The 18,524-nt window shown below is 36.6% G+C and overlaps 1 protein-coding gene across 1 annotated transcript; it reads left to right on the top strand.

Annotated features, from left to right (window-relative positions):
- The first annotated feature begins 13,091 nt into the window (after positions 1-13,091).
- LOC111915173 (cysteine proteinase inhibitor A) lies at positions 13,092-14,174 on the top strand. Its single transcript, XM_023910849.3, has 2 exons — positions 13,092-13,366; positions 13,682-14,174. The coding sequence occupies exons 1-2, from the start codon at positions 13,151-13,153 to the stop codon at positions 13,853-13,855; spliced, it is 390 nt and encodes a 129-aa protein (XP_023766617.1). The 5' UTR covers positions 13,092-13,150; the 3' UTR covers positions 13,856-14,174.
- The last annotated feature ends 4,350 nt before the right edge of the window (positions 14,175-18,524 follow it).

Below are 18,524 nucleotides of genomic sequence, written 5' to 3' on the forward strand. Positions count from 1 at the left end.
AGCTTCGGATCTGCGACGTGTGGCTTCTTTCTAGCCGTCGGATCAGAAGCCTCGCCCCTATAAATAGAAGGGTGCGAGACCTCCCGGGTAACTTTGGAAATTTGCCACTTTTAACCACTTTTCCCATATTTTCTTCATATTAACATCCCCAAAGCCCCGATATCGATTATAAGCCCCGGAATACTCCACGAAGTGCCCGAGAAGCCCGAAAAATTTATCTTTTTGGTTTCGAAACCCGACTTTTGCAGAGCCCGGTTTCTCAATAAAACTCCCGGTTTTATTAGAAACGATCGTTTGAGGTGACTGTTGAGTTGATGTTTTATACAAGTTTTAAACTATATAAGTATTTTTATCTACAAATATGTTAGGTAGAACATGGGTAGATAGTGATGTGTGATAAAATAAAATTGATGAAAGGCGTCGATGTGTTTTGAGATCCAGTCATCTAGCGGAGTTCGGATGACGACCACGGACTTTCTAGACAGTCCAGTGGGAAACATTAGTAGGTCCGCAACCTGTAGGTATTAATGAACTAAGAGTGTTCATTCGCTGTACTCCATCCCCCTCATGGTTGCCTTTAGGACATGTATGGTTGAGGAAACCCCTTAGCAGTAGTGTCCATCCCGATGACATTCTTTAAGCTAGGTCCCTTGTGATAAGTGTTTAGGGACGTAAAGTGAGGATAACGGGAACGGGTAATCAGGGTTATTGTTGATTGGTGAACTTAATAAGTTTATTATTACTGTGGGTTGAAAACCCTATATGCTCACCAGGCTCCCAAGCCTGACCCACTCAGCTTTTCATGTTACAAGTAGTGGACCTCGAGCATAGTCGGAGGACGACGAGAGATTTTTGGATTATAGGCCAGTAGTTGTAAATAACTGTTGAAAGGCTCATAATGTCTTGTTTATGCTTTTGATCTGTATCGGAACATGACATCCCGAGGTTTTGATATATATATATATATATATGGAAAATATATACCTTCTTAATGAAGGGTTTTGATAAACTTGTATCATATGTTGTTTGGGGACCAATTCCGCAACATCTTTTAAAAAGATTTCTCTGATTTTATTTTAAAAAGCATAAATTAAATCGGTCTTTTCTGGCCGAGAAATTAGGGGATGTCACACCAACGCGACTGCAGTATTTATGGACCTGATGAATCGGATCTGCAGACCGATGCTCGATCGCTCAGTCATCGTATTCATAGACGATATCTTGGTATACTCCAAGACCCGAGAGCAGCATGAGGAGCATCTTCAGACTTCAGGAGTTATTGGGAGTTTTGAGGCGAGAACAGCTTTATGCCAAGTTTTCGAAGTGCGCATTTTGGTTACAAGAGGTTCAGTTCCTTGGACACCTCGTTAACCAGGAGGGGATTTTGGTCAATCTGGCCAAAATCGATGCGGTTATGCAGTGGGAGGTTCCGAAGTCTCCCTCGGACATCAGGAGCTTTCTGGTATTGATATGGTACTACCGGAGATTCATACATGATTTCTCCAAGATTTCAGTACCCCTCACTCATCTGACGAGGAAGGAGTGGATTTTCAGTGGAGCCCTGAGCAGCAGAGGGCGTTTGAGACCCTCCGACAGCATTTGTGCGAGGCTCCATTATTGACTCTTCTAGAAGGATTCGAGGTTTTTGTAGTGTTTTATGATGCATCCATCACAGGACTGGGACCGGTCCTCATGCAGAGAGGACGAGTGATAGCCTATGCATCGCGACAGTTGAAGCCGCATGAGACTAGATACCCTACTCACGATCTGGAGCTTGGGGCGGTGGTATTCGCCCTCAAGATTTGGTGGCATTACCTCTATGGGGTCCATTGTACCATCTATACGAACCACAAGAGTCTACGACACATCATGGATTAGCCGAACCTGATTATGAGACAACACAGATGGCTAGATGTAGTTAAAGACTACGACTGTGAAATCCTCTACCACCCAGGTAAAGCGAACGTGGTTGCGGATGCTCTGAGCCGCAAGTCAGCTGGATCTTCCACTCTGGCAATATGTATGAGGATATCAGTGGATTCTCCACTTGTGGGCTTGCTTAGGGAGGCCCAGGCGAAGAGCATGCGACTAGAGAACTTGAAACTGAAGAGGATTAAGGGTGAGAACACCCGGTTTGTGCAAGATAGCAGGGGATTATTGAACAGTTGCGTTCGAGTCTGGGTTCCGATGTCTAGTGGGATCAGACAGACTATACTAGAGGAGGCTCATAAGTCTCGCTTCTCTATTCACCCGGGGGCCACCAAAATGTATCAAGACTTGCGATTGAGTTACTGGTGGCCGTGCATGAAGCGAGAAATTGCTCGGTATGTCGAGAGGGGCTTGACCTGCATGATGGTTAAGGCCGAGCACCAGCGGCCGCACAACAAATTGTAGCCTCTGGTGATTCCCATGTGGAAATGGGATCAAATCACGATGGACTTCATCACCAAGCTGCCGAGAATGGCGAAGGGGTTTGACACTATTTGGGTCATCTTGGATTGATTGACCAAAAGTGCTCATTTCCTGCCCATTCGGGAGAGTTCATCGACCGAGAAGATGGTCGACTTGTATATACACGAGATTGTCGCTCGTCATGGGGTTCGATCGCTATCATCTCAGACCATGATGTTCGGTTTACCTCCCGATTTTGGAATAAGTTCCATGAGGAACTGGGTACACGGTTGCACTTCAGTACAACCTATCATATGCAGACGGACGGCCAGAGTGAGCGGACCATACAGACTCTCGAGGATATGTTGATGGCATTTGTCATTGACTTTGGTGGGAGTTGGGACTCCTACCAACCCCTCGCAAAGTTCTCCTATAACAACAACTTTCACTCCAGCATTGGCGCTCCATCTTATGAGCTATTATATAAACGGAGATACTGCACCCTAGTTTGTTAGGGCGAGGTGGGTCATAGGGTGATGGGTCGGACTGAGGTACTCTTGAAGACTACCGAGATGATTCAACATATTAGGCAGCAGTTCCAGACCGCACAGAGTCGGCAAAAGAGCTATTCCGACTGGCGCCGATCTGAGTTGGAGTTTTAGGTCAGTGACATGGTACTCCTGAAGGTCTCACCTTGGAAGGGTGTGATCCCCTTCAGGAAGAGATGGAAATTGGGTCCCCGATACATTAGACCATTCCAGATCATTATGAGGGTTAGCAAGGTGGCATATAGACTCGAGCTACCAGAGGAGCTTAGTCAGATCCATAATACATTCGATGTTTCGCAATTATGGAAGTACGTTCTGTATGAGGAGGCGGTGGTGTCATTAGATGATATTCAGGTCAATGAGCGCCTAAACTATGTAGAGAAATCGGTAGTCGTTCTAGAGAGGGAGGTAAAGGTTCTACGGAACAAGGAAGTACCTTTGGTAAAGGTAAAATGTGAGCACCGAAGAGGGTCTGAGTGAACTTAGGAGCCGAAGGCTGAGATGCGAGAGCATTACTCGGAGTTGTTCACCGCAACGAACTTCGAGGATGAAGTCTAGTTCAAGTGGGGGGGAATTTTAACACCTCGACTCTCAGGTATGGACTTTACAACTTATTTTTCATATTTGAAAGGTCTACTCGACGAGTTGGATGCCCTGACTCGTCGAGTAAGAGCATTTTTGGCCACATGTTTAAGTGACCAACTCAACGAGTCGGAGGACACGACTCGACGAGTTGGAGCTGGAGGATGAAACCCTAATTTCTGGGGTTTTGTACCTTATTTAAAGGATCATTTGCCCCCTTAGCCTCCCTTTACAGCCCCTTGTGAGTCCAGAAACCCTAAATCGCCATTTTCTCTCCATACTTGTGTGTTTTAAGCTTGGAAGGTGGATCTTGGTGAGAGGAGCTCGAATAACAAGAAGGTTTAAGCAAAGAATGGTTGTGGATCTGAGTTCTACTCCAGGTTGGCATCTCTTGAAGGTAACAAGTCGTTAGCTTGACTTTCCTCCTTCTAGATTTCTCTATGTTTAAGATTAGGGGTTTTCTAGCATGCATGATAACCATTTTCGGGTATGAGCTAGGATCTGAAGTTGCAACATCAGATCTGAACTTATCTTGGTCTCTATAGCTATAAAGTCTCCAGCTTTAGCAAGTATGAGCCTTCCATTTTGAGTTAAACCCCATTATAAGCTTGGATTTGGTATTCTAAGCCTTTAGAGCCTTACGTGCACGTAAAGTTTGCAACTTTACGTGATAAACATGCCTTGGGAAGCTTGATTTGCAATATGGAGCTTTGGGGTAGCTTAATAGCATCTGAATGGAGAAAGGAATGAAGGGACTCAATGAGTTGCATGGTGAACTCGGCGATTCCGATGAAGATTGTCGTTCAAGGATTTCTGCATGGACTCAGAGAGTCAGTAGGACGACTCGGCGAGTCAGCTAGGGTTTTCCCGACATTTGGACATGCATGAACTCGGTGAGTTGTAGGGAAACTCGACGAGTCAACTGGGGATTTCACGACTTCTCGAGTTCTGGAAGGACTCAACGAGTCAATGAAGTACACTCGATGAGTCAAGTTAACATGGACTGTTGACCTTGACCATTGACTTGGACTTTGACCAAGGGTTGACTAGTTGACTTCTAGGGTATTTTGTTAAATTGGAAATTTATGGAATTGGTTCTATGGTGAATATAAGTGGTGGAGTCCGTAGTGGTGATTCGAGAGTTTGAGATTATCACTTCAGTACAACACTTGCGAGGTGAATTATCCTCACTATATTGACTGGGTCTAAGGCACCAATGTCGGCCCTTATTGGATTTGTATCCAGGTTTATTGCATGATATGCTTATTGATTTACATCCTGGCAGTTAGGATGGTGATATGCTTAGTGACCTGGTTAGGTCGGTATCCTGGTATATAGGATGATGCTATGTTAGTGACCGGTTAGGTATGTATCCTGGTAAATAGGATGTTGCTATGATTAGTGATATGTTAGATCGGTTTGACTGTTATATATGCTAGCGTATGATATTTATGTGCACATGATTGATTGATTGGGGGTTGGGTTGAGGCGGTCCTGCTTTGTGCTGAAGGCCAACATACCCAGGGCGGTCCGGATAAACTGAAGGCCCTGCAAAGGGGTTCAGTCAGGCCGAAGGCCCAACGAGCGGTCCGGAAGGCTGTAGGCTCTGTGAAGCGGTCCAGACGTGTTGAAGGCTCGAAGAGCAGTTCAGATTGGCTGAAGGCCTGCGAGGCGGTCCAGTCAGGCTGAAGGCTCATTATGCATGTTGTTTGCTTATATGTTTATATGATATGGTTATATCTATATGGCGTTGGTATTTTGGGGGAAACTCACTAAGCTTTCGAACTTACATTCATCGATTATTGTTTTAGGTACTTCTGAGGATCTCGGGAAGTCGAAAGCGTGATCGTACAGCTCCTCACATTACATGATTTTATGATTTGATTCTGGGGATACTCTGATGTTTATACTATTTTGAAAACAAACTGTAATAATTTTTTTTTAATTGGCTTGAATTTTTATGGATGTTGCAATTTTAAAGACTCTGAAGGCCAAGAATACTTGAAGAACATCTCCTTTTTACTCGTTGATTCTTGCTACTTGTTTGGTACAATCTACTTTTATTTTGTTTTCTTGAGTTTAGCCATGCTAGGCTAAAGTATTCTTGGTTGAATTTGGTGAAATCACTTGAATGTTTGGTTAAATGTTGAAGAACTCCATGAACTTGTTCTTGAATCTTTATGAGAATTTTTTATATTTTCACATCTTCTTGCTACTTGTATGTTTTTATTCATGATTTTAAATGTATTTGTAGTTATTAGTTGGGTAATTTCTTGAATAAATAATGGATCCTCAAATTAGCAAGCAACAAGTAATTCTTGTGTTAGTTTTCACTTGACACAATCACAAAAACATTTTCTCCAACACGGTAGTGGAAGCTTTTGACTCCTCTTGGATTTGGTGACTTTTTAGTTCTTATTGCTATTTAATTTTCACTAATTACATGCTTAATGGAAATTTTGACTTTAACTAAGGAAATACGTTATGAGCTTCTTTAGCTATTTTAATAACTAAGAAAAGTCTATGTATTCTCAAGCTTCTTGGATTACTATAGCCAAATTAGAGATTTATGACAAGTATTGCACTTTTGATTCTAATGATATATGTACCAAAGGTTAAAGTGATGAAACCTTAAGTTAACTATCTTTCTCTCATTGATTTTACATCAAATGAGCTTTTGCTTAATTGTGATCTTTAAATCCAAGTTTAACTCTAGTTTTCTTTAAAAATATCAAAAAACTACCCCCCCCCCCAATTCCACTCTTATTGTTATTTTATAAGTATTTTGCAAAGAGATTTACATTGAGTAAAAAGTTCAACCAATCTCCGTAGATTCAATCCTATTACAATTATACAATATTTTAATGTACAAGCTTTAGGGTTATTTATTTTGTTGGCCTCAACAACCACTAATTTTATATATTAATACAATATAAAAACTATTATTTAGTAATGATACTTAGGCTAAAAGGTGTTCATCAAATATAACTAGTGATGAGGCCTGTGCATTGCACATGTTGTTTTTTATTTTAATGTTTGGTGACCAACGAAAGTAGCATGCCATAATGTCAATCGGAAACACTGGTATTGTTTTAAGTTCAAAATTGGAAACAATTAGAAACACTAAATGGTGTTTATATTTGCTTTAGTCTCCTTGCACATAACAAAGTTATAAATATACATATTCGTAATGCCTCAAGTTAAAATTATCAAATAAGTACAGGTCCCACTTATTGATTTGTTTATTATACTATAGTATCCTACTTTCATTTCTTTCAATCACGAGGTGTTGTACTTACAAAAAGCTACCCAGATATAGCATTAAGAATCACTTTTTATAATAAGAAGAAATAAAAGTAGAATGCTACAATAAACAAATTAATGAAAGTACAATATTATTTATTGCGTAGAGCCTTACATAGACAACAATGACACCTCAATCATGGAGGAAATTAGCAAGACCAAGTCTAGGTCCTTAAATCAGCTAGCCCCACCACATATAAAAAGGATATATTTTGTATCTACCTACAAATATTCCAATCAAAATGAATTACTAATGGGAAATATCATTATTTGAAAGAAAAGGGTAAATAAGACATTACACATTTAAGTAGGACCTGAATACCATCACTTTGAGGCTAATTTAAGCTCGAACTTCTAATAGAAATGTACTTATGCAGGAATAGAACTCACGGTTCCTCCAAGCATTTTAAGTAATGCATGTTTAACCCAAGGTGGTGATATAAATGGTGGTGATTTTAACCAATATGGAGTTACTTTGAATGTTTCCATCCTTATCCCTATTAAACGTTGCATTCACATAAAAAAGATCAGAGTTATGATGAAAATATAAACCCCACAAATGACGAAAATGCCCTTGACAAAAACAGAACAGTCGGTACGATCCGAAATGCAAGATAGCTAGGGTGATGTTGGTTTTCCTTATCACAAACAATAAAATATATACGTATCCCATCTTCATGAGAAGCAAATTCAAAATATGACATAGTAATGTGTGTGAGAGATAGATAGAAAGAGAGAGAAAGAAAGAAAGAAAGAGGGTGAAAGAGAGAATTCATACCTTTATTTAAGTTTACCGACATCCCTTATTTACGAAAAATAACTCCCTTTCATGTGCAAACCGGTTAATAGGACCTTCCTTATGTAAACCTGAAGGGAAAATTGTCATTTTTTAATTACCCAAGTAATAAAATAAAAATCATCTTATGCATAAAAATCACATTTGCATTAGTGGATTCCTTTCAACTATGTTGTATTACAGATGAACATATGAAATGTGACATCCCCATTTTGCGGATAGAAAAGATCGATTTGTTTATGCTTATTAAATCATAGTATTCCTTTAAAAAGATTGATTATGCGGAATTTGTCCCAAAAACATGATAATGATATTATCAAATAATTTTCGAAGAAATGTGTTTTGTTTATATTTTTAAAACTAGAGATGTCATAATCGATATCAAACATAAGCATAAATGAAGACTTACGATGTCTCAATATACTTACAATCTACATGTCCGTAAATCTCTCATTGTGCATGTACTTTTGTATCGCTACCTTTGATACAAAGAAGCTAAGTGGGTCAGGTTGGGAAACCTGGTGAGTACATATGGTTTTCAACCCACAATAATATAGTCAATGTGTTTAATTATCAAATAGTTAATCCGATTACCCACCCACGTTTATGTATTTATTCTCCCCTAAGGATCTATCCTAAGGGTCATCTTAATCATCATTGCTGACAGTATTGTTACAGGGATTTCTCTGCAATACATGTCAGTAGGTTCCTTTCTATTTTCATTCCTAAGGGTTTATCCTAAGGAATAGGCACAAAGTCCATTGCCACCAGTGTTTATCTAATAGGTATGAAGTCCATTGTTGCTAGTGCTTAGGCATGAAGTCCATCGTTGCTAGTGTTTATCTAATAGGCAAAACGTCCATCGCTGCTAGTGTTTAGGCACGAACACCCTTGTTGCTAGTGTTCCACGAGACGGTCATGAATAGTATGATGGTTGTTACCTATACTTTGTTAGGTGACTACATCATTAGTACACTAGTACCTTTCCTATATCGTTGGCACACTAGTACCATTTATATAGTTGTGGCATTCTTTCATTGCCTACATCTTTTATTATACCATGACATCTATTACTACCCTTTGTTACCCAATGTATTATATTTATAAAATACATATATGGTATAAATCATATAACATATCTTCGTAACATTTCTATAACACATAAAATCTTTGCACATAAGCACATATATCAATTAATTAATTAGATATTTTATATCTATGTGTAAGATGAAAGTAACTATGCAATCACTTGACAAAATGTTTGGTGATTGGTAAATCGATTAGAGCTTCGCCTTAGACCTTTTACAAAAAGACACACACACACACACACACACACACACACATATATATATATATATATATATATATATATATATATATATATATATAATGCTAGTTCTTAGTCTAATTTCATATTTCAGGGAACTTATTATCCTAAGGACTTAGATTCCTCAACAATCCCAAAGTCTATATCAAGATCTATCAAGTATGGATTTGCCTAAGGACTTAGATTCCTCAACTATCATTCTAGTATTGGAGCACCTCCTTTCGAGATTCTTTATAGAATGAAGTATTGTATACCAGTTTGTTATGGAGAAGTTGGCCACAGGGTCATAGGTAAGACCGAGGTAGTCCTTCAGAATACGGAGCTTATCCAACAGATCAAACAGAGATTGTAGACATCCCATAGTCGATAGAAGAGTTATGTCGACCAAAGATAATCTGAGATAGAGTTCCATGTCATGGATACGGTTTTAGTGAAGGTATCCCTTGGAAGCGTGTTACATGCTTTAGGAAGAGGGGCAAGTTAGGGCCCCAATTTATTGTATCGCTCCGAGTAGTAACGAGCATAGGCAGGGTAGCCTATCGACTGGATTTGTCTATGGAACTTAATTAGATTCATAGCACCTTTCATGTTTCTCAGCTTTGGAAGTGTTTGGTTGAAGATTCCGTTGTGGTCCCCATGGACGATATCCAGGTCCACGAGCGTCTGAATTATGTGGAGAAGCTGGTGGCTATTTTGGATAGGAAAATGAAGGCATTGCGTAACAAAATTGTACCTTTAGTTAAGATTCAATGGCAACATCGGAAGGGTTCCGAGTGGACATGGGAACCCGAGGCAGAGATGCGCGAGCACTACCCAGATTTATTCGCAACACCAGACTTCGAGGACGAAGTTTGATTCAAGTGGGGAGAAATTTTAATGCCTAATCCTTACAATTAATTCATTTCTATATTTGTTAAGTGTAAATATGGATTTTTGATCTACGTAGGGTGTAGATAACCTCTACGTACGGCATAGAAAGGAAATTGTGGACATAACTTTAATGAACTATGTGGAGCATAAATTGGAAATACGTATGGCGTACTCAGCCAAAGTCTAAACAGTAAATTCGAGGTTTTGAGACCTATTTAAACACCTTAGCCTTCAAGAACATCTTCCATTCTTAGCCTCCCTTTATCCAAGCGAATCCTTTGAAATCCTAACGCCATATTAGTGCATTGTAAGCTTAAAAGTACGTCTTTTGGTGCTTTTGAAGGAAGAAGAAGGTGGTGGTGGTTCTTGTAAAGCTTCTAGCCTTGTGGATCTAGGATTTTCATATCTTAAGCATTCTCCAGGAGGTATTAAGTTCGGAACTTGATGAACATCTTGATAGATCTTGTTAGCTTTAGGTTTATGTCCTTTTTTGTCCCATATTCTTGGTCTAATTGGGTATGAGCTACTCCACACTTTATCAGTAGCATTTTCAGACGTTTTTTAGTGCATGGAGCTATATGCAATCTTCATCCTCTATTTCCATCCATGCATGAGTTATGGAGCCTAGGAACTTGTGATAAGTTAAGGTTTTTGATTTGGACACTTTGTAGCCACATAAAGACATAAAATTAGAAACTTATTGATTTAGAATTCTCATTAGGGTTAGATTTGAGTATTGGGTGAAGGGTATTAATGAAATAAAGGCTTAATGAGAAGTTTGGCTTCAACATTAGTACATAGGGCGTACATATGGCTACGCAACGCGTAGCCCTGAATTTAGGGATGAGCATCGGAAGCGGGTACCTGCTACCGGAACTGGAACCGCCTCGGAACCGCTGGTTCCAAAACTGGAACTGCCTTCAGCGGTTCCGGTTCCGGTTCCTAAAATATTGGAACCGCCTAAAGTGGTTCCGGTTCCAGTTTTTATTTTTTTGGAACCCGCTACCCGTTGGATACCCGTCGGAAACGGTTTATATATATATATATATATATATATATATATATATATATATATATATATATATATATATATATATATATATATATATATATATATTAGCAAATAGAAAAAAAAAGGCACCTATAAATACAAATAGGAAAATAGCAAATAGAACTTTTGTGCACTGTGTAAAAGAAAAAGAATTATGGAATTATGGGTGTTTAAATTGTGTGCATTGACCAGTGCATCATGTCTTATTACACGTTTTTCTGGAATTCTACGTATGCCGATAGTTATTCGAGAAATGGAATATTAATTTTCTTTTAAAATGACAAGATCTTAAATATATAAATTTAATGTCCATGCTATGTAATGGTTGTTAAATATACTTCTTTGTTTAATTTCATCATTTCATGGATATGCATTTTAGCCGCGTTGTTGTTATAATGATAGAAGGATGCATATTTGTTTTAAGAAGCTATCCCACATCGTTAGATGTAGTGAAAGATATATGTATGCTATGCTTATATATAGGAAACAAAGGATGTTGCTGTAGGTAAATTGGTTTATCTTATTATGTGGTTAAAGCTTTTGGCTCCCCATAAAAATATCTCTTAAGCTTCTCAAAATTTTAAGTAATCCTTCTTATAAATTCAATGTTTTATAAGCATAAACTGATTTTTATAGCTTAAATTAGTTTGAAATTTTTTAACAAACGGGTACCCGGATTAGGAACCGGTTTTGGCGGTTCCGGGAGCGGTTCCAAAATGTTAGGAACTGATATAACCGGTTCCGGTTCCAATATCCTAGGAACCGCCGGTTCCGGTTCTGGTATATTTGGCCGGGTACCGGTCTATGCTCATCCCTACTTGAATTGCCATCTAAAAACCAAGCAACACGCTATACAGGACGTAGAGCTGGAGTATGCAGGGTGCACTCGGTCTGATGTTGACCTTTGACTTTTAATCGTTGAATGTTGACCATTGACTGTTGACTTTGACAAAGTTTGACTTTAGGTCATTTTGGGGTAATTTGAATAGTAAATTGAGACTGGGTCCCTATTTATTGCATAGGTGACCTGTATAGACAGTCTTTAGAGCAGTGATCAGTTTGACTATCTTTTAGACTGTAAGGTGAGTTTTCCTCACTATACTTGTTGGTTGAAGGCAACAATGTTGACCCAATAGGTTATGTATCCTAATATATAGGATGGTGTTATGTTGGTTATATGTTAGACTGGTAGATCTGTATGAGTATCTGCGTATGTTGGTTATATGTTTGATTGATAGATCTCTATGATTACTTGTACTTGTTGGTTATATGGTTATATGTTGCATATGTCAACATAGACCGGGTCAGTGGCAACCCAATCGGGAGACTGTGGACCCAAGGGGCAATCCAATCGGGAGACTGTGGGCTCAAAGCGCAATCCCTTAATGCCACTCGATATGCAAAATTAGACATCATTCCTTATTTATAAATAATTAACGAATAAAGGCATGATTGAATAAAACAATAAAGATATGTGAAGCATTATAAGAAGTTCGTATGTAAAAAAAAAAAGTAGATGTGAAGCATCGATAAATCTGTTTCCACGTAAAGATATTCAATGGTAAATAGAAGAAAATATGGGATTCTAAATACTTTATTGATATGATATGATCATGAAGAAGTTGTGGATCTTTTTGCAGGAATGGTCATATTTTTTAAGTTGTAGTATTAATGTTCAAGTTGTGAATATTTTTCAAGTATATTATGGAAAATGAACAAAAGAAGAGACACAAATATGTTAAAGGACGGAATTGTGAAGGTAAATTTGAGAAAGGTGAGAATTACTTATTTGAAATACAATGAGATTAACCAAGAAAATCGTTAAAAATCTTATTAAAATTTGGAGATATTATGTTTATCACATTAAATAAGGCTGTGATATGTTTTCAGTTAAATATGGTGACCAGATTTTCAGTTAACAATCAAAAGTGGAGAAAATATAAAATATAAAGGTAATATATATCCAATTAGCTTATTTAACGGATTTATAGCTATCGGACAGCATGGATATATCCAGTCAACAGGGCAGAACAGGATGTTTCAATGCAGAAAGCAGTTTTTAATAGAGAAACTAAGGGTATTTTGGGTATTTGACAATAAAAAAAAGGAGCGGGAAAAAAGTTTAGGAAAAGCCGTAGAGGATCTTTTATTATAGTAGAGGATTTACAAATAAATTAAAATGTTGTATAAAAGTTCATACATTTTTCTCCATTCTTCTCAATCCTTTTCGTTACTTTCATTCTTTGCTAGGAAACACAGACACTGACGCACCATTCGAAACCATGAAACCTAAAAGTGTTGAATCATTTCTGATGATCGTTATCTTATTGATTTTGACGTATCTTTATTTGGGGATTGAAAGAGGTGAATGTGATTGTGATGATGTGATAAACGTGCAAAAGGCAGGTAGAATTCGTGATATTACCGGAAAATGCCTAAACGCGACCGTGATCGAAAACCTCGCCAGATTCGCCGTCAAAGAACACAGCGAACATGTGGTACGTACTGTTTCTTGATTTGTACGATCGAGCCTTCCAATATTGATCTGATTCTGAATGTTTGATAATCAACGATCGAATACATGTTTGCTTTTTCAGTAAGTAATTGATTAGTATTCGTCTCCAGTTTGAAATGTATTTATCGAAAGTTCGAGGAACGTATAACACAGATTTAAATTATTCGGTTTTATGATTGGAACAAATTAACTATATGATCATATTTATGTTTATTGTTATAAGGAAATCGAGAGATGAGTTCAATGAACCATGTATGGATTCTATATTAGTTATGAATTATTTGGATTTTGTATGCAGAACTGCATAATCAAGTTTGATAGATTGGTAAAGGCAAGAAAGCAGGTGATGACTAGTAAGATGTACTATCTGACATTGGAGGCACAAGATGGTCGAGTATATGAAGCTAAAGTTTTGGTGAAGCCATGGATGAACTTTAAGGAGTTGCAAGATTTCAAGGCTATTGATGCATGATCCAAATGTCGTGAAGTGTTAACAAGATTGTTCTTTAATGCTCTTGTAATCAGTAAACTAAACTGCTAGCTAGTTGATGCTTAAAAAGTTTGAGTTTCATATTATCGTAGGTCTTACGTAAAGAATTATATGCAAACTAGTGATGTCTCTTTTTTCTTTTGGTCTGCATTTTGCTTTTAGGAAAACAACATGTTGGGTTTTATAAAGTTTTAAACTGACTTGACTTCTGATTTTTTTAATTATTCTCTTCGTGTTTTAGTTATCATTGTGGTGGTTAATTAGATAAATTGGTATCATTATCCAATTTCAACACACGGAATCTCTCCTCCAATATTGAATGCATGATTCTTGAAAATCGTGACTATGTCAATAACGTAATCATAGTGGTAAACTAATATATAAATTTAGTTCTAGAGAGTATGGTATTTCTTGAAAATCAGTTCATTTTTTTAAGATTATGAAGCTTCGGGTTTTTAGTACTATTCTTGAAAATCTATTCACCGGCTCAAAGGCAGTCACCACTTTTGACAACATATAACATATGCATGATTGTGCAAAAGCGACTTTACTTTTTCTCATAGATTTTTATTCATATCTACCAAAGATAATGAGTTGGGTAAAGGTGACAAGTTACCTTTTTGGTGGCTGTGGACATGTAGATAATTCTTAAAGTTGAGTCATGGACATCTAGAGCATGATTTTGGATTAGAGATTTGAGTTTTTGTCTCTAACTATTAGAAATGCTTTTGGAAGAAGTGAAATCAGTGAAAAGAATTGTAATTTGGATGAATTGAAAATATGAAGGAGTTGCAATCTTTGATGTGTTTGTTGCTAGAAAATGGAATAGAATTTAATCAAATTTATTTTGCTATAATAGCAATGCATAAGACAATAAAAGAATGTGTTTACGTTCTAATTTATTCTTTTGATGGAAATATGAACAATGAAACTCAATTGTGACCTACCACTCGTACGATGATGAAATCCCCCAAACATGGATTTTGAAGGAATCTCCCGCAACTTGAATATTTAGTTTGACAACCAAAAACACTAAAGTAAGGAATTCAAAATTTCAATTCCTTGTCATATATTGAATACGTGAACCAAAGATGATATGTTGTCATGTATGATGTACCTGGTCAAAAGCCTCAAGAACAGGTGGGTCCCATCCGATTCCTTTTGATTTCTCCAATATTTTTTCACACTTTTGATTTCTTGAAGCTTCTGTTCTATACTATGTTTAAGAAAACAATAATCTGTTTGTCAAAGGGACATTGGTGGGTGGTAGCCCTTGTCAAAGGGAACATGTTGGATATATCATGCGACTATTCTTTCCCTTTTTTGTCAACACTTTGAATTGACTCAAAACATCATGTTGTTTATTCTCTTAATGTTCCAATAATCCAATTATCTCGTGTGAAAAGTTAGAAATGTAGCTATTATTGCCACTTAAATTTCGTGTCTTCCAAGGTATATATGTAGTACCAAGGACCAATGCATTTATGTGTATATATATGTCCTCATACTTCAACACATCAAATTATCTCCTCCAAGATTGAATCTTTAATTTTAGAAAAAAACACACATGTCGAAAAGCTTGGGTTTAACGAAACAGCATGCAAGGCTTCCACCTAGACGAGGTCAAGTCAAAATACGTATATTTCATCTCATTATTGAGCTTCTTAAGGAGAGAGTGATTGGTATACTTGATGATAATGAGAATGTACTTAAGGAGAAATTTAGTTCTAGAGGGTATAATGATATTTCTTGAAAAGCTATACATTTTTTCAATATTATGAGCCTTGGGATTTTTATATCTGTAGTCAAAGCTATTAAGGTGATGAAGATACTTTGTATGTAGTTGTAAATAATCTTTAACATCATGCCATCGAATTCAACTATTTTTTTTAATCAATGAATGAACATTTTGTATGATATTTACGGATTTTTCTTGTTTGAGTAGTATAACATCAAAGTTTTCATGTTGTAAAACCTTTGCTTGAATGTCAAGCATATGAATCTATAATCTAAGTGATGGTTATTTAACCTTGATGTTGCACCTATGGGCTTTTAGTTAACCCAGAATGGAATCGAATAACTATGCGTGTTGGAATGGAATCAAATAATAATGCGACTTGTAATGGAATTAAATGGTTATTGTCAATAAGGCCAAAATCATCATCATCATCATTTGAACAGGGGTTTCTATTGTCACTTCTGGAATTTTTATTATCATCCTGAAAACCAAGCCAACATTGATGATTTGCAAAATGATGAAGTGGAATAAAGCAAGTGTATATGATTATTAGTCAAATGTCTAAAATAGTGACAAAACAAAGACATATCAACCACATTACAAACCTAGAAGTAGAAACCCATTTGTTTTCACCTGATATTTTGATTTTATGGATCCTATTTATATGTGATGAGAAGAAATTTAGTTTAAGATGAAAAAGCAATCATTGTCTCTTTTTTTATTTGTAAAAAAAATATCTATCCTTTTTTTATTTACCAATATACGTTCATTTAGTTTTCTAATAGTACATAATACCAACAAACAAGAGGTTTGAATGACTCATTCCGGTCATTCAAGCTAAGCAAACATGTTAACCAAATGTAATCACCATCATTCCTTACCTTATTTTTCTTAATCCTATTCGACATGAAACAGATCATGGGTTTGTTGAAAGAACAAGACTCTCATGTAATGGAATCAGGAAAGCTGTCAAGATCACAATTCAATGGAATCCCAGAAGAAAAAAAAAGATTCAACAAACTATCAATGTTTTCAACTCAAAATACCACAAGGTGATTCCAGGGAGGATCATCAGATTCTGAACAAATCCTATGTGAGGAAATTGAAACTGAAACTGAAACTAATGGCAGAGTAAGGGGAATGGGTGAATACATAGACCAAATAAACGAGCAACTGGAGATCTAGAGTTTACCGGTTCCGAATTGGATCGATTAACCCAAATAAACGAGTAACTAATGATCTAGAGAATTGATGTTCTTAGGCAGCGGCTCATTCAAAATTGATCAAGGACAGTAGCGGGAAGGGGTGAATACATAGACCCTTATCGTCTGGATTAGTGGTGGGGGTGAAAACGGTTGATAGCGGAGGGGGGAAGGGGGAGGTATTTTGCGATTTTGGGAGGAGCTAAGGCAGTCGACGAGTGGTTAATTGAAGTTTAGGCCTTTAGGGTTAGTGATACCAAATGCGCCCAAATACCAAATGCCAGTTGTCAAAAGTTTTGAGGTTTTTTTTTGAACTTCACAACTATATCTCATATTTCTTGAAAGCACATACATTGTTTATGAGGTTTTGTCAAATAAAAATTACCACTTACTTTTTTTTTCATAGAACCCAAAATCTCCCACGAAAATTTAAAAAAAAACATACAACTTAACATACCTAACATACATGCATACCACAAATGAAGAAATGATTTAGAGGGTGTTTGAAAAAAAAAAATTATTACTTATTAGCTTATAATAAGTAAGTGTAGGGTAACTTATGAAAAAATAACTTATTAGAGGTTTCCTATCGAAATAAGTTATTTTCATCCAAACACTTTTTTAACTTATAGTGATGTGGAACCTAATAAATTGTTTTAAAAGTTTGGCCAAATACCCCCTTAAAAGCATCAACAACCACTCCCTCTTTCCATCACTACAATTCAAACAATACATACAACAAAGACGCATCAAAAATTAAAAATAAACACACATAATCACTGGGGAAGTTGATTAAAAGAGACATTGGATTTGGTCCGATGCCAATCTATTTATGGTAACCTGTTCACGCCAATCGTTGCGATATTTATTATGTATTTTCATGAATGCAACTCTTGATACAAACAACAAATAATGAACTCAACTTTTATGATTATTTTAGTTAATAACTGTAGTTATATTTATTTTAATGATATGTTTGTTAGCAAATAGGGTAGGAAACAAAGTTTGGTAACCATATATGTGGATACCTCACGGATCGTGTAGATCAATGTTTGTATTGATATTTCTTTCATATGTCTAGGTTAATAACAAATTCAATCTGAAATATTGTGTAGGACACTTGGTGTTTCAGGCACAAAATAGCAAAGTTCTAGAGAGAGTATATGGATTGTACGATCAGTTTTGTAAGAGAGTTAAAAATAAATGATATATGAGTAAATATACCTATTTACCCAATAATTGGATAAGATGTTGATAACTGTGTTGAAAAATGAAAAATAGTTTCTTAAAAAATTGCCCAAAAAACTTGAGTTGTTTGACCAAAGTTATCAAAAGCAACTTTGGCTCCCTGGCAGTGTAAGTTGCATTCGAGCTAACTCCATTTTGTATGTTTTTCCAGCTCCCTTTATTCTAATGATTTTCCACTTCATTCCGAGTCTAAAATTGTGTACAGTTGACACCCACCTTTCTTTATGTTCTCACTCAAACTCATGTTATATACAAGTGTATACTCTGCATACTTAACCTGTACATATTAGAACACAATTATAAATTCCAATTTAACACATTAATTTTAATTATATAAAATAGTTGATGATAATGATATCACCAATAATCAATAATATTTTGTTGCGACAACTTTTTGGTTATTTTTCACAGAAATCCAACTATACAAACAGTTTAATTTCTATCTTATAATTATGTCATCCAA

This window comes from Lactuca sativa, chromosome 1, assembly GCF_002870075.4.
Source record: "Lactuca sativa cultivar Salinas chromosome 1, Lsat_Salinas_v11, whole genome shotgun sequence".
NCBI classification, from domain to species: Eukaryota; Viridiplantae; Streptophyta; class Magnoliopsida; order Asterales; family Asteraceae; genus Lactuca; species Lactuca sativa.

Excerpts from the sequence above, each read along its gene's own strand:
- LOC111915173 (XM_023910849.3), top strand. The coding sequence starts at position 13,151 with ATGAAACCTAAAAGTGTTGAATCATTTCTGATGATCGTTATCTTATTG. Across the intron at positions 13,367-13,681 it reads AAGAACACAGCGAACATGTG|AACTGCATAATCAAGTTTGA; the intron begins GTACGTACTGTT and ends TTTTGTATGCAG.